Source organism: Scyliorhinus torazame, chromosome 4, assembly GCF_047496885.1.
Source record: "Scyliorhinus torazame isolate Kashiwa2021f chromosome 4, sScyTor2.1, whole genome shotgun sequence".
NCBI classification, from domain to species: domain Eukaryota; kingdom Metazoa; phylum Chordata; class Chondrichthyes; order Carcharhiniformes; family Scyliorhinidae; genus Scyliorhinus; species Scyliorhinus torazame.
Genome location: NC_092710.1, coordinates 165,040,795 through 165,062,266, shown reverse-complemented (window position 1 = coordinate 165,062,266; position 21,472 = coordinate 165,040,795). Strand labels below are relative to the sequence as shown.

At 47.5% G+C, this 21,472-nt stretch overlaps 2 protein-coding genes across 2 annotated transcripts in view; one reads left to right on the top strand and one right to left on the bottom strand.

Annotated features, from left to right (window-relative positions):
- The window catches only part of adgrf3a (adhesion G protein-coupled receptor F3a), a 171,178-nt gene extending 150,876 nt beyond the window's left edge, over positions 1–20,302 (bottom strand). The window contains exons 1-4 of the mRNA XM_072500692.1: positions 20,157–20,302; positions 2,681–2,794; positions 2,045–2,099; positions 861–1,022 (exon numbers count right to left, since the gene is read on the bottom strand). Of these exons, the coding sequence (XP_072356793.1) occupies positions 861–1,022; positions 2,045–2,099; positions 2,681–2,794; positions 20,157–20,225 (400 nt within the window). The 5' untranslated portion in view covers positions 20,226–20,302. The remainder of the gene's footprint in view (positions 1–860; positions 1,023–2,044; positions 2,100–2,680; positions 2,795–20,156) is intronic.
- On the top strand, positions 3,299–16,234 carry LOC140410574 (uncharacterized). The gene is made up of 3 exons (XM_072498841.1): positions 3,299–3,429; positions 13,791–15,141; positions 15,566–16,234. The coding sequence occupies exons 1-3, from the start codon at positions 3,314–3,316 to the stop codon at positions 15,608–15,610; spliced, it is 1,512 nt and encodes a 503-aa protein (XP_072354942.1). The 5' UTR covers positions 3,299–3,313; the 3' UTR covers positions 15,611–16,234.
- Positions 20,303–21,472: the final 1,170 nt, after the last annotated feature.

The window sequence follows — 21,472 nt, the reverse complement described above, 5'->3', positions numbered from 1 at the left end:
ATTTGTCAGGCCATAATTTTCCCCTCATGAAGACATGCTGATCCTGATTTATTATATAATGTATTTCTAAATGCCCTGCTATTACATTCTTTATAATGCACTTTAACATTTTCTCAAAGTCAGATATTAAGCTCACTCGCCTATAGTTGCCTTTTTTTTTGTCTCCCTCCCTTCTTGAATATTGACAGTTATCCAATCCATGGTGACAAGCACTGCTACCTCTCAGCACCAGGGACCCGGGTTCAAATCCGGCCTTGAGTGACCGTCTGTGTGCTGTTTGCATTTCTCCCCATGTCTGTGTGGGTTTCCTTCAGGTGCTCTGGTTTCCTCCCACAGTCCAAAGAAGTGCAGGTTAGGTGGATTGGTCATGATAAAATTGTCCCTTCGTGTCCAGCAATGTGCAGGTTAGGTGGGGTTACTGGGATTGGGCAGGGGAGTGGGCCTAGGTATGGAGCTCATTCAGAGGGTTGGTGCAGACTCGATGAGTTGAATGGCCTCCTTCAGCAATGCAGAGATTCTATGGTTTTGTCCTATGTTTTAATCCTCAGGGACTTTTCCAGAATTTAACAATTCTTGGTAGATTACTACCAATACTCATTTATTTCACTGAGTTAAACCATCGATTCTTGCTGACCTCATTTGGACAACATGTGTTTTAAAAATAAATCCCACTAGCTTTAGGCAGTTGTCCTTGCCACCTGTACAACTGGGCAGGTTAAAATTATAGGTAGTTATTTCCAAGGTGGGTAAGTAACCTGAATGACTTTAACTGTCCACCCGGGTGAAGCTAAATTCATCACCAACTTAACAAATTTTAGCTCATGTATTAACATCATTGTGCAGCAATAAACATAACTTACCATCCGTGATGTTCAAATTATGTATTGTAAGAATAGTCATTGTTCCAGGGATATTAATGCTAAAAGGGAAAACTATTCTTTTCACATATTCAGCAATGGTCTTCAAGTTAGTCTTTTCTAAATTCAAGTCTGCATAATAGAACCCTTTTGCATAAGTGATGGCTGAAATATGAAAGAATGCAAAGAATGAGTTACCTCAATGTAAATATTACACAAAGAAAATGGCTGGGAAAATTTTCTTGGAAAGTAGCACAAACCGGTCCAAAATAAATTGGTGGCACATTTCAAACGCCACTCCATTTTCGTTTCCTTTGAAGTCAATTGAAGTATCAATTATAAGCTTATGAACGAACTACCAGATTTCACTTTTTATATGAGACATTCAAACAAGACCCCATCTGTAATTCAAGTTAGAAATTTAATCTATCTAAATTAGAGCTGGGGAATGCTTACAATGTCTTGACCAACATCTATCCCTTAGCCAATAGTTTTGATTAGCTTCTCATTTATCCCATTGCTGTTGGTGAGGCATTGCTGTACACAAATTGCCTACCATGATTGCCTATGTTGCAACAGTATGCAAGTACATTTCTTAATTGCAATGATAACTAAGTTTCTCTTATATATTTATTTTGTTGTCATCGGTTTGCTAAAGAAACATATAATATGTAAACAGTAAGAAGAAATAAAGTTACCTATCATTATTATCATAGATTATCATAGAATTTACAGTGCAGAAGGAGGCCATTTGGCCCATTGAGTCTGCAACGGCTCTTGGAAAGAGCACCCTACGCAAGGTCAACACCGCCACCCTACCCCCATAACCCAGTAACCCCACCCAATACTAAGGGCAATTTTGGACACTAAGGGCAATTTATCATGGCCAATCCACCTAACCTATACATCTTTGGACTGTGGGAGGAAACCGGAGCACCCGGAGGAAACCCACGCACACACAGGGAGGATGTGCAGACTCCGCACAGACAGTGACCCAGCGGGGAGTCGAACCTGGGATCCTGGAACTGTGAAGCAATTGTGCTATCCACAAGGCTACCGTGCTTCTCTGATCAAATTATTGACCAGAAGAATCCTTTGAAATATCCAATACTGCATTTTTTGTGCTTTATTATTTGACAGTGAAATCACTAGGCATCATGAAATTGGGCTTGTATTTTATTTCTTACCATTTGTTGTCCTCTCATTTCCATTAGACTGGGCATCACGTGAATAACGGGAAGCCTGCAAATTAGACAAATAATCTTAAGAGTGAGCAATGTGATTTTCAAAGATTAGTCATTCTACTATGGCTGTGCTTTTCATATCCACCATTGAAGTTTCTTCTAACTCGGTGGCAGCCGGAGGCAGTTTATATTTAGCAAAGGTTTTCAAGGAACACAAAGGACAAAGGAGGAGGAGTAAGGACAGGGAATGTCATAGCATTGGATGCAGGATAATAAATCAGAATACCATTATTTTGTTACTTTTAATCCGTTGATAATGATGAGCCTTTGGGGAAAGAGAGTTGGTATTAAATTAAAAAGTTGCTACAAATGTGGGGAGGTGTAGCTAAGTTAAATATCGGGATCTGGGTTCATACATATTCAGCTCTGCAACTTGCTCACTGCATGCAAATCGAGACGGAGAACAAAGCCAGGTCTACAGCACATCCTCTCGCGTCATCACTTCCTGGAAAGTGATATTTGGCCCAGGATGGTGATGGTAAAGGCTCCAAGACCAGGTATAACAGAACCATTCTAACAGTTATACTAGGAATATATATATAGAGTATATAGATATATATATAAAAAGTGATTTCTTACACTTGATTCCTGTGCTGAGCATTGCTGATCTGCCTCAACTTTTGAATAGGACAGGGGAAGCAAAAGGCAGTAAACCACAGTCACAAGGATCATCTCCACAGTTTTGCTCTTGGTCTGGAATAAGAGAAAAATGAAAAATAATAGGATGATAGTGTAAAAGTTAAATGTCAAGGCCACTACTGTCTTGTTTTATACGAATAGTTCTCACATGGAACTATTGAAGCATAGAAGAGAAGCAGGGCAATTGCGGTGGTGCAAGATTAGGTCAGAAAGTGGGACAACTTGGTGATGTTATACCTGGAGTGCACACAGGCCCTGAGTTAAAGCATTATCAGCCCTAGACTAGAGGTAATCTTATTGGTGGCAGATGTGTAGCATGGTGGCACAGTGGTTAGCACTGCTGCCTCACAGCACAAGAGACCCGGGTTCCATCAGTCCTTGGGTTACTGTCCGTATGGAGTTTGTGATGATAGGTAGACTATCATCTGTTTACAATATGAGTAGTTCACCATCACTGTAAATTCTATGACCTATGATCTGCATGTGTATTATAAGTTCTATGTTTTACAGTTGTAGTTCTAACACCTGACCAGCAGGTGGGGTGAGTAAGGAGTCCCAAGACCCAGATACACCATGAGTGGGATTCGCCGACGCCGAAATCGCATTCGCCGATTGGTTGGAGAATCCATTTTTACACCGAAATTGGGGGCGGGGCTGTTTTTCCGATGCTCCACCCCCTCAGAAACTGGGTACTTCCTGACAGCGTGGGACACGTGTCTTCTCACTTTTCGTAAACCTGGCATGGTGGCTGCAGACTCTGTCCAGCCCCGCCACAGTCGGGGGGGGGGGGGAGAAATCTTCCACTGGCAGGGGAAGCTTCGGTGGGGGCTGGGGGGACTGGTGGGGAGTGGTCTCGGGGTGGCGAGGGGGATTACAGGGGGGCAAATTTTGGCAGGCCGGGTCTGTGGCAGAGCATCGGCGCAGGGGCCGCTCCGGCTTTTTGGTCATAAGACCAGACAGATCCTGCGGACATAGCCGCAGAACCGGAGAATCCAGCCCCTTGTGTTCTTTCAGAAGGTGTTTATAAGGAGTTGATAGCAGTCGCAGATTAGAGCAGCTCTGTTGTATCTTAGTGTAAGTTAGTGACATTTATTTCCAACTCTATTCACCCTTAGACATTTTAGTTATTCATTAGTGTAATGTTAGTAATAAATAACTTTGTTTATAAAACAAAGTCTAATATTCTTTGTTCACACGGCAGTATCGAGATTCCACAACAGTCCAATCAAAAAACATTACAGAGTTTACTCTATCATAGATTCATAGGGTGCAAATTTCCAGAAAAATCTCCAAGTGTGGTAGCGAGCAGGAATTGCCGTCAGCTTCCCAGCGCTCGGCCGAGCGAGGCTGACAACGCAATTCGACGCTAACCTGGGGAGGCTGCGAGATGCCATGGAGGCCAGGAGGGATGTCCTATTCCCCCGGGGGTCCAGGAGAGTGAGCAAAAGGCAGCCAGTGCTGCCTGGGATGTGGTGGCTGCAGCTGTCAGCTCGGGGAGTGTGACCGGGAAGACTGACCTTCAGTGCCGGAAAAAGATCAACGACCTACACCGGGCAGTGAGGAGAACACCTCAGAGGAGAGCTCTGAGGATGCAACCGTATTCACGCCGCAGCTGTCATCCCCGCCCCCCCACCAGCGCAGATAATAAACCTCGATGGGAAATGTTAGTGGTCAGGCTTCTGGGGCACGATCTGGTGAGCACCACACTGCTGATGATGCACATCAGGTGGAGGCAGGAACCCCCAGGCGAGACAGAAGTCGGAGGTCTGTAGGATCCCAGGACTCTGATGTGTCCCAGCTGGATGCTGAGCCTATGGTACAGTTACCCGGAACTGATGGAGATGAAAAGGACCAACCCGGATGGTCAGAGGGAGACGACGTTCAGCATCACTCCAGCAGATCCATAGCCATTTGGAGGAGTCCCAGAGGCTAGGGGGCCGGCAATGAGTGGCACCCAGGCCAACACTGCTAGGCTGGCGACCGCAGTGGAAAGCCTGGTGCACGACGTCGGCATCATTAGTGAAGGTGTCCAAGGCGTCGCGCAGTCGGTGACGGCCATGACTGTGTCTCGGCAGAATGTCCGACTCGTTGTGGAATGTGACCCAGTACCAGGCTGACCTTGTTTTCTCTCCCTGCAGATGCTCACAGATGGGCATGGCCGAGGCACTGTGGAGCCTGTCCCGGTCAAAGGTGGGCATGGCTGAGGCACTGCAGAGCATGGCCCAGCATAGTGGGTGTACCTACATCTCAAAGACGGCAGCGGTTCAAGAAGGCAACTCACCACCACCTTCCGAAGGGCAACTAGGGATGGTCAAGAAATGCTGGCCTAACCAGCCACACCCACATCCCATAAAAAGTTTTTTTTTTAAAAAAGGCCTCCAGGGGACCCGACATTGGGCGGGATTCTCTCGAATTCCCCGATGGCCTGACGGCGGCGTACAAAAATGGCGTGAACCACTCCGGCGTCGGGCCAACAGGAAGTTGCGGAATCCTCCCCACTTCCGGGGGGTTGGCTGTCGCCGGAGGGGTTGGCGCCGTGCTGCGAGTTAGCGCATGCGCAGAACAGCCGGCACGGTTCCACGCATGCGCAGACCGGTGGGCCCCAATCGCGGGCCAGGCCAGCGTGGGATGGGGCCGGATCCCCCTGTGCCCCCCCCCCCATCCCCCGAGGACCGCACCAGCCGGCCTACCAGCCAGGTCCATTTCATGCCGGCAGGACTGGGCAGAAACCGACAGCCGCTCGGCCCATCGGGGCCCGGAGAATTGCCGGGAGGATGGCTGCTAACGGCCTCGACCGGCGTGGCATGATCCCCGCCCCCGCCTGAAAACTGGCACCGGAGAATACGGCAGCTGGCGTTGGAGTGGCGGGGCAGGATTCATGCCGCACTCCCCTCCCGCCCGGGGATTCTCCGACCTATCTCTCGAGCTATCCTCCAGCCCCTCAAACAGGCGGCTCTTCCTCCCCTTCGTCAAGTGTGCCCTGTACACCACTTTTAATTGAATTAACCCCAGCCTCGCACGCAAGGTCACGGCGTTAACCCTTCGCAACACTTTGCATCATAATTCCTCCTCCAACACCATCCCCAACTCTTTCTCCCATTTGGCCTTAATCCCTTACATGGACTCCTTGTCCTCCTCCATAATCCTACCATAGATTTCTGAAATGACTCCACCTTCTAGCCCTCCTCCCCCCCCCCCCCCCCCCCCCCCACTGGCAGCACCTCCTCCAATAATGAGGAGGAGGGTCATAAAGTATCTGTTTCTTTAGAGTTCCAACTCACAAAGGCAGAAGGGAAGTTAAGCCGTTTCTAATTTACACCTTTCTATTTCAATTTCTGTGGATAGACAAAGAACAAAGAACAAAGAAAATTACAGCACAGGAACAGGCCCTTCGGCCCTCCCAGCCTGCGCCGATCCAGATCCTTATCTCAACCCATCTTCTGTTTTTCAAGGATCTACTTCCCCCTGTTCCCCGCCCGTTCATATTTCTGTCTAGGTGCATCTTAAATGATGCTATCGTGCCCGTCTCTACACCTCCGCTGGCAAAGCGTTCCAGGCACCCACCATCCTCTGCGTAAAAAACTTTCCACACACATCTCCCTTAAACATTCCCCCTCTCACCTTGAAATCGTGACCCCTTGTAATTGACACTCCCACTCTTGGAAAAAGCTTGTTGCTATCCACCCTGTCCGTACCTCTCATAATTTTGTAGGCTGTCCATTAATATCCATTACAAACCCACCGACTCCCACAGCTACCTCGACTACAGCTCTTCACATCCCACACCCTTCATCAACATTGCATCTGTTTTGATGATGCCACTTTCCAAACGTTGTTGCCAACATGTTTTCATTCTTCCTCAATCGCAGTTTCCCATCCACTATGGTCAACAGGGCTCTCAGTCATGTCCAACCCATCTCCTGCACCTCTGCCCTCACCCCCTCTCCTCTCTCCGAGAACCAGGAGAGAGCCCCCCTCGTCCTCACTTTTCACCCCACCAATCTTCACATTCAAAGAATCATCCTCCGCCAGTTTGCCAACCATGATGCCACCACCAAACACATCTTCCCCTCACTCCCCCAGTCAGCATTTTGCAGACACTGTTCCCTCCAGGATACCCTGGTCCACTTCTCCGGCACCGCCAACAACTCACCCACTTCCCACGGCACCTTCACATGCAATCGGAGAAGGTGTAACACCTGACCCTTTACCTCCTCCCTGCTCACCATCCAAGAGCCTAAACATTCTTTTCAAGTGAGGCAGCGCTTCACGTGCACCTTCTTCAATCTGGTCTATTGCATTTGTTGCTCCCAGTGCGGTCTGCTCTACACTGGAGAGACTAAACGCAGACTGGTGATTGCTTTGCACAACACCGTTGGTACGTCCACAAGCAGGATCCAGACCTCCTGCTCTCATGTCCACACGTCCGTCCTTGGCCTCCTGTAATGTTCCAATGAAGCCCAATGCAAACTGGAGGAACATCCCCTCATCTTCCGATCAGGTACTTTACATTTCGGACTTAATATTGAGTTCAATAACTCAAGCTGCCTGCACCACCTTTACCCCATTTTTATTTTGATCAATTTATTTTAATTTCTTCCTTCGATCTGTTTTTCCCTCACCATTATTTCCCCTACCCCACCCTATTCAGATCATCTGTTCCCTGTTCCTAGTTGTTCTTTGACACACTGCTCACCTTTGTTCTGCCATTCACGCACCTAATCTCTTCTTGTGCCACTATCAGCACTCTTCTTAGCCTTAATCACCCACATTTACATTCCCTTTGTCTTTCTGTCCACGACATCTTTGTCAACCTCCATTTTCACTTGCCTCCTATCCAGCCCCAATGCTCCACACCCCCCACAACAGTATAAATCTGACTCGATTTCCAGTTCTCCAGCTTTGACAAAGAGTCATCCAGACTCGAAAGGTCGGTTCCCTTCTCTCTCCACAGATGCTGTCAGACCTGCTGAATTTTTCCAACATTTTCTTTTTTTATTTCACATTAGAAAAGATGTGGATAATGGTCCCTTTAAGGAGGTGGGCTCGTTGGACCACATGACCACCTCAGGGCCAATCGTGCAGGGACGCATGAACCCTAACCAATAGGGAGTTTGCACGGGGTCCTGGGAGCAGGACCCCGGGCAGTATGGACCCCAGAGTTGAAGTAACTAGACCTGTTTGAGTTCTGTGCCTATTACTTATCTGCCTTTGCCTTTCACTATAAAACTCTTTGTTAACTACAGGAAGCCTTCAGTGTATGTCTCAAGCTATCACATTAACAATGAGGTAAAAGGCTCAATTGCAGTTGACAGTATGTCATGAATTGAGTGGGAAAGTAAGGAGCAGTTGAAAATGGAAAGAAGCACCAACGAGATTCCGGACCCATTAAACCGTGAGTGAGAATGCCGATCCTCAGTAACTAAACCCATCTGACCAAAGGGCTGAAGATTGGAGTTAGTACATCTACCGGCTCAACTATTGTTTTACCGCGAATGGGATCACAGACGGGGGCAAGCAGAAGGTGATATGTCTGGCAGTTTGCGGGCTCCAAACGTACATTTAATTAGGCACTCGATTCAATGACCTTTGACCAGACATTTAAGTCAAAGAACATTTCAACCCTAGGCCCTCAATTATCCTCCAACATTATAAGTTTAACTCTGCATGGACCATGAGGAGTCCATCTCAACCTTCATAGCCAGGCTTCGTCAGCTCGCTGAGCACTATGAGCTCAGGACCGCTCTTTGTGACATGTTGCGTAACTGGCTTGTTTGTGGGATCCATAACCTCAGTATCCAGAAGAAGCTTCTGGCTGAAAACACCTTAACCTTGAAAAAACAATAGAGATAGATCAGGTGATGGAGTGCACTGAGAAAGGTGCCACTGAGCTCCGAAGTGTGGCTGAAGTGGAGGTCAATAAAGAATAAGGCAGGGACTTCCGGGTGCGGCTATGCAGAGCTAGGTCGCATATTCGGCAGCTCCTGCTTGGAACGGACTTTTGGGCTCTTTTACAGGGCCCCCACGGCATTTGTTTGACATTTCCCGGTGTGGGAAGAAGGCTGCAATATTCCGCCGACAGTGTCCCCCAGGAAGGGTATGTCTCTGGGTTGCCAGACACGGCAGAAACAGTAAAACATTTGGCTGCAACTGCAGGATAAACAGGGCCTCTTCCAGCATGCAGGCGGGGGAAGGGCAAGCTTAAAGCTGCAAGCTGACCTGAGGACCTGCATCAAAGGTGAATTCTAGCAGCAGAGGGAACAACTGTGAAAAGATCTCATCAAGGCCACTGAAGGGACTTCCGGTTGCGGTGATGCCTAGCTAGCCGCACGCTTCGGCGGCTCCAGCTCCGACGGACCTTCGGGCTCTTTTAAGAGCCCCAACGGGGAATTTTTCGACGACGCAACCCGGTGTGGGGTGTGTGAGAAGGGAGTCCCCCCCAAACGAAGGAGGAAAAAACCGGCGGCGGCGGCTGCAGCGCGAGGAATCGTTGACCAAAGGGTCAGAAAGAGAGAAGTACAAGATGGCGGCGGAGAAAGCGCAGGCGACATGGGGGCCTGAGCAGGATGAAATTGTGAGACGGTGCGTGGAGCTGCTGAAGAGGGAGGTGCTGACCCCGTTGCTACAGGCAATTGAGGGGCTCAAGGAGACATTAAAGACCCAGGAGACAGAGCTCTGCGTGGTGGAACAGAAGGTGACAGATATTGAGGACGAGATCCTGGGCCTGGCGGTTAAGACACAGACGGACGAGGCACTTCATAAAAAGTGTACTGAAAGGATCGAAGCCCTAGAAAATGGAGCGCGAAGGAAGAACCTTCGGATACTGGGTCTCCCTGAGGGTGTGGAAGGAGTGGACTGTGGAGCGTACGCAAGTACGATGCTGAGCTCACTGATGGGTGCTGAGGCCCCTATGACGAATGTGATATAAAATAGTTACTTTAGAGTTACTAGTTAATGTAATGTAGAAATAAGCCACTTTGATTTTTGCAGTTAGGGACAAAGGAATTTGAGACCGCATGGAAAAAGCAGGAAGAGGTGTGTCTATGAGGGTGATGCTTCATTGATAGGGGCCAGAGAAAGGGATTGGAAGTGAGCCAATCAGAATAGATCGAACAGGTCAGGAGGGACCTAGGCTGACCTATGTCCGTCGAGTATGTGAAACTTGATACCATTTGAACTGATTTTGCAGAGATCCCTTTGTCTGGTAGTTCAGTCGTTTTCTGGAGTGTAAGAGGCAGGACGTCCTGTTACATTCTGTAAGATGATTAAGCTTGCAAGCTAAATAAATAACTTCTGTTTACGTGCGAATCCGTCTCAACTTTTATTGAGGCCAGACTGACAGAGAAAGAAATTTGGAGATCAACATTTTGGTGCCGAAAACCGGGATTTCTCTGGGCGATCCTGTTCCAACTGCGAAATCAGAATTAGACTGATTATGAACAGGAGGACGGGAACAAAGGGCCCTCAATGTAGAAATGGAAAACGACCAGCATTGATTGTTCCCCTCTTCTTATCGTCTGATTAGTCTGGTCACTCGCGGTTGGCACAGAAAGACCGCCTCGACGAAATCACAGGTCAGTCTGGGGATTAGCACTTTAATTGATGGGATTTCATATTGTTGTTTCGGCTTGGGTTAGGGTTTTGGGCTGATGGGACTTTAAATAATAAAGGTTCAGTCTATTATCGGGGTTCAGAGGCTGATGTGACTTTAAATAATAAAGGTTCAGTCTATTATCGGGGTTCAGAGGCTGATGTGACTTAAATAATAAAGGTTCAGTCTATTATTAGGGTTCAGAGGCTGATGGGACTTTAAATAATAAAGGTTCAGTCTATTATATGGGTTCAGGGGCTGATGGGACTTCAATAGATGGGGGTTCAGTCCAGTATAACTGTTTTTAAATCTGAAGATGGTTCAACTCTATGTGTGAGTGTTTTAAATATATAGTTGATTAAGCTAAAATGGTCTCCTTGGACTGTAAAGTTCCGAGGTCTAGTTGAGATTGTGAGGTTGAAGCAGAAGTCTCTCAAAGGGTTAACAGCAGCAGGCGGAGTTGAAAACAGACAGTGCTTCTCACTCAGGCCTTGAGATAACAGTCTGCAGTGTAATCGGATACCTTTCCTTTGAGTCAGTGAACACCAGCAAAGTTACGTTTTGAATTAATTAAAGGAAACCAGTGGGTTTCTCTACCTCTTTGATAAAAGTTATTATTTTCGAAAGCAATTGATTGAAATTGCCAGAATCTTAAATTTTACTTACTTGAAATAAGGTTTATCTCATTTTATCTGGAGATTAATAGAAACTTAAAGAAGATCATGGACACCATATTAAAAAGTGTCAATCTGAAGATGATAATTGATTTTGCTAATACTTATGATAGTTGATTTTGCTAATACTTATGTGTATGTAACAGAAAAAAAAACTTGTTAAAAGAAAAAATTGTTAAGATAAAGAAATAATTAAGTTGTAAATGTTATACAAGTTTGTGTTAAGCAAATTGTAAATTTAGTTCTGAGTTGAGATCAGAGCTAAGCTTGCAAGTTGCAGTAATTCAATTTGAATTTTCAAACATTTTTAAGTTTTAAAAAAAAAAGAGAGCAAATAGAGAAAAGAAGGACACAGATCTTGAATGCGTTGAATAGCACATTTCAAAGGCCCATAAATCTTTCTGTTATCTTAGACCTAAAACCTAGGAAGATTGATTAGCCATAGGAATGTCTGGGGCGTTTTAATGAAATCTACCGGGGGCAGTCAGGCGATTTGCTGTATCAAAATGGTCAGAATTCCCCTCAATACTGTGCTATGTTAATGCATTGCCTACCACCTTCTGTGGTTACTGCTGTGAAATGTAATAACATGAATTGGACAGAGAACGACCCTTCCCAGATGGCAAGGGCAGTCAGATTTTACTGGAAGGAGGGTGTAGGCCAAGAAGGAGGCTCAGTTACAAAGGTTAAGACTGAGTATGTAATGAAAAAGGATGATCTGCGATCCCAACAAGCGGCAGGAATGGTAGTTTACCAGCAGGAGCTCCAATATAGTGACTTTGGGTGGGTGGATCAGCGAAGAGGAGGATGAGACAACAGTGCTATATTTCTATCACCCCCCAGTGGTGGACGTTAGACATTGAACAGCCACTATCACTGCATCACGTTACCCTGGCCTATGACAGAACTGGACGAAACAGGGAGTTGGAGGACAAATACTGGCCATTACTTGAGACCGAATGGCCAGTCAAGGTTACAGCCACAGTCACGGGAAAAGAAGGTACAGCCTGATGTTAGAAGGTACAGCCGATTTTGTTACAATATCACCACATTTATGGCCACAGTCAGCTTCGGTAAGCCCTCATATTACACGTCAGGTCCATGACCAGTACCATGCCAGGGATATGGGGCGAATGGTCAGCATCTTACCGCAGCTCGTCAGAATAGGTATGAGATATACCTTTTGAACAATCCACGTCTGACATTTAAATACTGTACCACTATCAATCCAGCCTGTTTTCTTAGTGGTCCCCCTGTCCATGAAGACGCACCTGGCCACGACTGTTTAGCCTTGATTCAGGAAACTACCACAATAAGGGGCGATTTGAGTGACATTTCGTCAGAACAACCTGACATGATTATGTGTGGTCAAATATCCCACCGGGGTTTAGTTAATGACCTACTGCAGGCCCTCCTTCTGCCAGCGCAGATTTCCGTTATTAAATGCGCTGCCCACACGAATGGTACAACCCCAGTTGACGTTGGTAATGAACGAGCAGATCGTGCAGCGCGCACAGCCGCACAAATTCAGCAAGTGATGGTGCCTAAAATGTTAAGTCAGACTAAACGATCTACTATGAATGTGTCTGCTTCTGACAAGCCAATGCCAACCATCCAAGACGTCATAAGGTTACAGGAGGACGCTCCTGAGAGTGATAAACAAATGTGGAAACGGTTAGGTTGTACATATGATTCTGTTTCCTCTTTATGGACCACGCCTGCACATCAGACTTGTATGTCTGATGTACTGGCTTTATGGGTCATCGAATGTGTACACTTTGCAACTCATTGTGGGGCTCGGGGGACTAGTGATTTGTTGCTGGACACTTGGTGGCACCCTAAAATGCAGGGGTTGGCCCAAAGTATCAGTAATCGGTGTTTGATTTGTCAGCAATATAACACCGGAAAAGGTATCCCTTGTGGGAAGGGGCAAACCCCGTTGCCCAGTGGTCCCTTTGAGACGCTCCAAATGGATTACATTGAGTTGGAAAGGTGTCAATGTTATAAATATGTTTTGGTCATTGTGGATGTGTTCAGCAGATGGGTTGAGGCGTATCCGACTATCTATAGTAAAGCTGCTACTGTGGTTAAAGTCTTGATGAGGGAAATCATTCCCCGGTACGGTATACCAGCTCAGTTAAGTTCTGATAATGGGCCTCATTTTATTGGACAAATTAACAAGGAGTTTTGCTCCCAGTTGGGCATACGCCAGCAGTTACACTGTGCTTACAGACCGCAGGCAGCCGGGTTGGTTGAAAGACACAATCAGACCCTCAAAACTAAATTGGCTAAATTAAGAGCAGACACGGGACTGACATGGCTTAAGTTGCTCCCCGTTGCCCTCTTCCAGCTGCGGGTTACACCTGCGGGACCAGCCCGGCTCTCTCCCGCCGAGATTCTCTATGGCAGGCCTCTTAGAACTCCTTGGAGCCTGCAGGTTCCCAGACGGGTTCAGTTTCATCAGATGACTGAGGAAATGACCACCTATGTTCTGGCCCTTACGCAAGTGCTCAAGGAACTCCATGGCCAGGTCCGCGCGGCTCACCAGCCATTGCCCCCAGTACCTAGCTCACTTTCAGTCCAGCCCGGTAGTTATGTAATGGTCAAAAATTGGACTAGGAAGGGGTCGGAGCCGCGATGGGACGGGCCCTTCCAAGTTCTCCTTGCCACCCCCACAGCAGTTAAAGTGGAGGGGCGAAGTGCTTGGGTCCACCTACATCACTGTAAATTGAGCCCATCTCCACTACTGTAAAAGGTCGGATACTAACCTGCCTCCCTTCTCCAGTGCTATTTTACAGGTGTGGAGCATGATGGAGTGGCTACGCATCGTCTGTCTGATATTTGGCCTCACTTCGCTTGGCGTGTTATTGGCGATGGACATGGAAAAGGGGAATATTATGTATCTGTGTAGCCCCAACCAATCTACAAGGATACATCACCTATGCACAGGTGATGTTCTTCACTGCCCCCATATACGAGGACATGGTATCGACTCATGGAAGGTCATCAAAGTTAAGGAGAATGCGGGAGTCATGAAGCAGCTGCACCGGTCCCGGCGATGGGAAGGGAACATTATATGGACATTGCCTTGTTTTTGGAATACATGTAAATTTGATTTTGGATGTGTTAAAAGTGGTACAATAAAGGTAACATCAAGCTGTCAGAAGAGTGTAGGAAGAGACCATGAGAAAGAGAAAGGGACTAGAGAGAGGACGGGGCGTGTGAGAAGGGAAGTACAGCTAGAACGTAGGTTACCGGGAGATGCACTTAAGTTAATTAAAGGCCAAACTGAGGAAAACCCGGGTAGTATGAATCTCTTCTACCAGATTTACCACCGTCTGTATGGCCAGGGACGGGTTGTCTGCTACCCAAACCCCGCAGCGGTGTCTAGGTTATTTTCTGTTTCACCGCTTTGGGGCACTCCCCAAACGGTGGTTCATTGTCAGCGTTCCGAGCCATTGCCCGAGCAAGTCACTCTTCCTTACGATCCGGATTCAGCACCACCGGCTATTTGCCTTCCCCTTCCTCGGGATAATTCCCATTCACAGTACGATAGGCTGCGACGGTGGAGGGCGTACATACCTAGCCACTTCACTCCCAATAGGGATTCCCGGTCGTACGAGAATTGCTTCAGCAGTGAAGGATATGGCTGTTTGCTGGTAGAGGTGGACACAAATATAACATGTCTGTTTCCCACCTGTACGGACAGGAGGTGCCATATCACCCAGGCGTCTGGCCAATGCGTTTGTTATAGCACCACTTGCGTTCCATTGAATGCTGGCCTCCAGCTCCTTTGTGGCTGGGCGAATGTCTCTCATATCACTGTCGGGAATAGGGCTTTCCGCATTGCTGGGCGGCCCGAATGGGCATTTCAAAATTGGATAAACTGGGCTACTGGGAGGTCCTTACGCAACCGATATACTGATTGTGATGCTAGTCTCCACACGGAACAAGGATACTACTTTTTATTTAATGGTACGGCGACCAACGTTTTGTCACCCCCATTTCCCCGCCGAATTGCTATAGGGACTCTAGTCCCTACCACAGTCCCCTGCCCTTCGGCGTGGAACCTGCATAATCAGTTAGCACGCCGGGCAGTCTCTGCTGAATTTTGCGAGAACTGGAAAAAACCTCAGGTTCTTGCACCCAACCGGGGCCACTCAGCCGGGTGGGGCATTCTGAGCGTATTGACACTGGGAGGTGTGGGGGGTTCCTTGGCTGTTAGTGATCGGAATTATTTTATTTGCGGCCTTACCCTTTTGGGAAATGAAACCTTGGGAGCCCTCGGGGCAATAACTAAGGAGTTGTCTCAGCTACGGTTGTTTGCAATGCAGAACCGGTATGCTCTTGACTATCTTCTGGCCCGTGAGGGTGGGGTATGCGCCATAGTACAGGGCAAGTGTATTATGGGTGTTCAAGACTTGACCGCTAACATCACTAAATTTATGGATCGCATACGGGATCACTTGGACGGGATGCAGGATCCTGGCTCTTGGGGTAACTGGGGATTTGGAGGATAGAAGGACTGGTTGATAAATATGGCCATGTATCTAGTGGTAGCTATCGGCTGCATCTTTGTGGGCCTGGCCATCCTTAAATGTGTGATGGGTAGAATGCTGGGTGCACTGGATCAGATCACCGCCCCAATCACCGAGAAAAAAATTTAACTGTTAAAATCCATGAGGGTGAAGCAGATGAAGGGGGGCTAAGACAGGAATTGGAAATGCAGCGACGAATCTTTTTAGATGAGGAACCGTAGCTATAGATTGGATAGTTCGGTTATCATGGAATGATAAAAGGAGGGAATGACGAATGTGATATAAAATAGTTACTTTAGAGTTACTAGTTAATGTAATGTAGAAATAAGCCACTTTGATTTTTGCAGTTAGGGACAAAGGAATTTGAGACCGCATGGAAAAAGCAGGAAGAGGTGTGTCTATGAGGGTGATGCTTCATTGATAGGGGCCAGAGAAAGGGATTGGAAGTGAGCCAATCAGAATAGATCGAACAGGTCAGGAGGGACCTAGGCTGACCTATGTCCGTCGAGTATGTGAAACTTGATACCATTTGAACTGATTTTGCAGAGATCCCTTTGTCTGGTAGTTCAGTCGTTTTCTGGAGTGTAAGAGGCAGGACGTCCTGTTACATTCTGTAAGATGATTAAGCTTGCAAGCTCAATAAATAACTTCTGTTTACGTGCGAATCCGTCTCAACTTTTATTGAGGCCAGACTGACAGAGAAAGAAATTTGGAGATCAACACCTACGGGCCCCTTGGAGGTGGAGTGGGCAAATCGGATTCCGGCGAGAAGGCCAAAAGCGGGAGAACCACCCAGGGCGATAATCATGCGATTTTACCGCCTTAAGGATAGAGAAGAGGTCCTGAGATGGGCTAAAAAGGTGTGGAGTAGCAGATGGGAGAATGCAGTGGTACGGGTATACCAGGATTGGAGTGCGGAGGTGGCGAGAAGGAGGGCGAGCTTCAACCGAGCCAAAGAGGTGCTGCATAAAAGGAAGGTGAAGTTCGGGATGCTGCAGCCGGCAAGACTATGGGTCACTTATCAGGAGAGACACCATTATTTCAAGACGGCGGAGGAAGCATGGACCTTCATCAAAGAAGAGAAATTGGATCGGAACTGAGGGACTGATGCTGCAGGAAATGTTATTGTTAATGTTATGGTTGAAGTTAATTGAGAAGTAAATTGGGAAGGGGGGAGACATTGGGGAAATGTGGGCGCCGGTGAGGGGGGAAAGACGGGACATAGTTGGAGAATGGGGAAGGGGAGGGGGAGGGGAAAGGGAGCTGCGCCATAAGAGGCGGGTCAGGTAAAGGGATGTTCCCGCGCCAGAAAGAATAAAGCGGGAAGACAGGCGCAAGGCGGATGGGAGTTCCCCACACGGGGGGGGTCGAGGAGTGAGCAGGAGTAGCCGGGGTCAGTTGAAGTCAGCTGACTTACGGAAGTAATATGGGGGGAGCAATCATGCTAGAAAGAGATCTAGCGGGGAGGGAGGGGGAGGGGGGGGGGGACAACTGGGTTGCTGCTGCGGAAATCCAGAAGGAAATGGCTAAAGAGTGGGTGGGCGGGGATGGTGTGCAACGCTGGGGGAGCGAGCGGGAGCGCGGAGGCGGGATATGGGACTGGCCTAGAGAAGGTAATGGCTAGTCGACACGGGAGGGGGGCAGGTAGCCCCCTAGTGAGGCTGATCATGTGGAACGTGAGAGGCCTGAACGGACCGATAAAAAGGGCCCGAGAGCTCGCGCATTTGAAAGGACTAAGGGCAGACTTGGTTATGCTCCAAGAGACGCACCTAAAGGTGGCGGACCAAGTTAGGCTAAGGAAAGGATGGGTGGGACAGGTGTTCCACTCAGGACTGGAGGGTCATTTAGGAGTCCGGTACCAGTGGGGAAGAAGCAGTTTTTGAGTCTGTTAGTGCGTGTTCTCAGACATTTATATCTCCTGCCCGATGGAAGAAGTTGGAAGAGTGAATAAGCCGGGTGGGAGGGGTCTTTGATTATGCTGCCTGCTTTCCCCAGGCAGCGGGAAGTGTAGATGGAGTCAACGGATGGGAGGCAAGCTCGTGTGAAGGACTGGGCTGTGTTCATGACTCTCTGAAGTTTCTTGCAGTCTTGGGCCGAGCAGCTGCCATACCAGACTGTGATGCAGCCCGATAGGATGCTTTCTATGATGCATCTGTAAAAGTTGGTAAGAGTCAGTGTGGACATGCTGAATTTCCTTAGTTTTCTGAAGAAGTATAGGCGCTGTTGTGCTTTCTTGGTGGTAGCGTTGACATGGGTGGACCAGGCCAAATTTTTGGTGAAATTTGAAGCTGTCAACCATCTCCACCTTGGCCCCGTTGATGCAGACAGAGGTGTGTACAGTACTTTGCTTCCTGAACAATTTGACATAATGGCCGACTATAAGCCACTACTGGGAGTTTAAGAGAAGACAAGCCTATCCAGTCAATAACCGCGTTGAGGATGAAACGTTGGGCCCTGCTGCTGGTGGCCTACAATTATGTTTTCCAGTACTGGCCTGGCATGCAAATTGCCAATGCAGATGCATTGAGATGACTCCACCCCCCCCCCGCCCCCCCCGGCACCCCCACCCCCCCAAAAGAGATTCCCACCACCACCAATACCCCAGGAGATTGTATTGGCTTTGAACTTCTTGGACGCCCTGCCAGGACCGACCGGACACATTCATAACTGGGCCCAATGGCCAGACATAGATAAAGCCATTGAAGAACTTGAACAAGCATGTCACCTTTGTCAAACACAGCAGTCCCTGCCTCCACCAGCGCTCTCCACCTTTGGGAATGGCCAGGTCGCCCATGGACCTGGGTCCACGTTGACTACACATGCCCTTTTATTGGCAAGGTGTTTTTAGTTCTGTTGGATTCCTACTCCAAATGGATGCCTATACGGAACATGGAGACCATGACCTCAGCAGCCACGGTGGATGCCTTGAGCCGAGTATTTGCTATTCGTGGACTTCCGGCGTCCATCATGTCGGACCGTGGCACCCCTTTTATAAGCGATGACTTTCAGGTTTTCATACAAGTCAATGGTATATGACATTCAAGGATGGCCCCACACCACCCGGCCTCTAACAGTTTGGCCAAGAGAGCTGTTCAAACCTTCAAGAAGGCAATGGAGAAACAGTCTGACAAACCACTTCACCAGCATTTGCCCAATTTTTATTATCGTCTATTTCACTCCTCCCCCCCCCAACACCACCACAGGGATCACACCATCAGAGCTGCTTATGGCCCATCATCAGAGAGCCGGTTGGATCTCGTTTCCAAATTTGGCAGGGAGGGTGGAGGCACGTCAGGCTTCCCGAAGGAGTCAAAGGTCTGCGCAGAGGGGCGACAAGTCATTCCGGGTTGGGAACTTACTTTGGTTTGTAACCTTGGCTAGCTGGATGACTTGTGGCCCAGTCAGGGACGATGTCATATGTGGTCACTGTCAAAAAGCATGTTGACCACAACCAGCCGTACCAATATTATAGACACTCCTGTAAATTTGTCTAACCAAGTGAAACCAATGGCTCCTGAATCCACTCAACCAGCTGTACCTGTGTAAGCCGGTGAGGCCTGCTCTCCTGTCGCTGAGGCTATTCCTCCTGAAGCGGCGTTGACATTTTGATTACCCAGAAGGGTGCCGAGCCTTTGGGCGGACTGCGGAGCTCCGGGTGGACCTGACGGTCTCCGGATCAATTGATTTTTTTGATCGACTCTCTTTCCCCTGTTATCGTTTGTAATTTGTAAACTCCGTGTTAGATGTCTGTGCGGTGTCTGCACGTTCTCCCCGTGTCTGCGTTGGTTTCCTCCGGGTGCTCCGGTTTCCTCCCACAAGTCCTGAAAGACGTGCTTGTTGGGTGAATTGGACATTCTGAATTCTCCCTCTGTGACTCGAACAGGCGCCGGAGTGTGGCGACTCGGGACTTTTCACAGTAACTTCATTACTTGTGACAATAAAGATTATTATCATTACTTGCTTTCAGGGAATGGGCAGTGCTACTCTCCCTGAATCTTACTTTCACAGATGAGAAGGCACTCCCAATCCAAGTTGAGTCAGGCCATATTGATATGGCGAAGAACCATGCAAGGGAAATCAAACCATTATGGTGGGTCTCGGGGTTTCACTGCATTCTGTTACAGTGCTATCACAAGACTACGTCTACATAACAACGGTAAACTTCACAAAACTTTTTCAAGGTGAGATATAATTGTAAAAATGTAAAATGCATTGATATATACTGGCAAGAAGTTTCTGCTACTGAGACACTGGTACTTTGGCTTTTTCTTAACACAACAAACATGCATGCAGCTAATGTTCCTTGAGTAAATCTATTTAAAAATAGAAGTTACACCCATTTTAGAGGCAATAAAACACAGCATAGTATGTTCAATGTTTTGGTTGGGAGAACTTGTCGGAAAATTTGATAGAGCCGCAGAAGAACATGCCCAAGAATTTGTAGTTTTACCGTAGGAAACAATTGAAGAGTGAGTTTTTTTCTCAAAATTGAGAGGACATTATTTTACCCAAGAAAGCAAACTTTCTGTTTCATTTTCATGCATTAATTTCTGAGAAATATTAAACAGAAAATTATTTGATCCAATTGTTCAAAAACAATAGTTTGTACTCACATTTTTCACAAAGTCTTCAGATCTTTTTGACGGTCTGTTCAGTTCAGTTAAAAAAGATACGGGAGCCATGGTTCTCCATTCACTGGATTTACTAAATGGGTGCGGTTTTGACCAACTCTCTGTTTCCTGCAGTTGCTGACAGTTACGTTTGATGCACTGATCTAGGTAAATAGTTGGACTTTGTGTTCACATCACCTGATAAACTCCCCGATATCACCCCCTCCCCGATATCACCCCCACCCCGATATCACCCCCTCCCCGATATCACCCCCACCCCGATCTCAACCCCTCCCCGATATCTGATAAACTGTTAACATCACCTGATAAACCTGCTCATTCTTTAGGTGAGCAGGAACCAAGCCAATCTGGGTTGTAAAGGTTCTGAGAGACAGGGAGGAATTAACGCATTTGCATGTTGAAAGTAAACAAATGTTGGCACAGAATTTCCTGCGGTGGGGCATTGCACAACGTATGCTTTTAGTTAGTTTGCCCTCAGAGTGCTTCAGTCTTCATGCAAGCGATTGTACCCTGTAGATTCTGAAAGTGTGAGCAATCGGATATCTGGGAATTTTGTGAATGATGGGACAAGCAATCTATCTTTAAAAACTGAAAGTTAAAATCTGAGAAACCCAAAGTGATATAAAATAAAGCGGGTGGCTATCCCACCACCTTCCCACCCAACCCCAACCTCTTCCCTCGTATTACAGGGCTGGCCAGGGTGGTATGTCCTCAGTCTGCACCCCCTTAGGCCCATGGAGACTTTAAAGTAGGCAATTAATGGCCACTTAAGGACCTCATTCTGCTTCTGCTGCTGTAATAAGTGTGGCTGGGTGTAATATCCTGATAGACGAGTGGCCAACAGATAGATAAATGAATGGACGGTTCAGTAAGCTATGTACAGAGAGTGAGATAAAAGCTATCATGTTCCAAGACACCTAACTAACTGGGAAACCAACACTCTGCCCCCAGGGTTTGCATGTTCCAGCCCCATTAGCCGATCAGATCAAAGACCCTCTGGGAACTCACCCTCTTAGGATTCAGGGTAAATGCCAAAGGGCTGCTCCCTATTGAGGAGAAGATCAAAACAATTCAGGATGAATTAGCTCCCAAAAATACTTAGAATCAAAATCCTTTTTAGGAATGGTAAACTCTTCCTAATCTTTCCACAATGTGTTTCCCTTACACACACTACTCAAGAAGCCCCAGAAATGGTATTGGAAAGACCATCAGAAGAAGCCTTTGAATAGGTTAAACTAGGTTTAAGGTCATACAGTCTCTTGGCCCATTTACAGTCAGCCCCTTGAAGGGCACGTTAC

Bases quoted from the DNA above. Each gene is read 5' to 3' on its own strand.
- LOC140410574 (XM_072498841.1), top strand. From the start codon at position 3,314: ATGAGTGGGATTCGCCGACGCCGAAATCGCATTCGCCGATTGGTTGGA. The intron at 3,430-13,790 runs GTACTTCCTGAC...TCCCTTCTCCAG, and splicing joins TCCACCCCCTCAGAAACTGG to TGCTATTTTACAGGTGTGGA. The intron at 15,142-15,565 runs GTTCTTGCACCC...ATCTAGTGGTAG, and splicing joins AGAACTGGAAAAAACCTCAG to CTATCGGCTGCATCTTTGTG.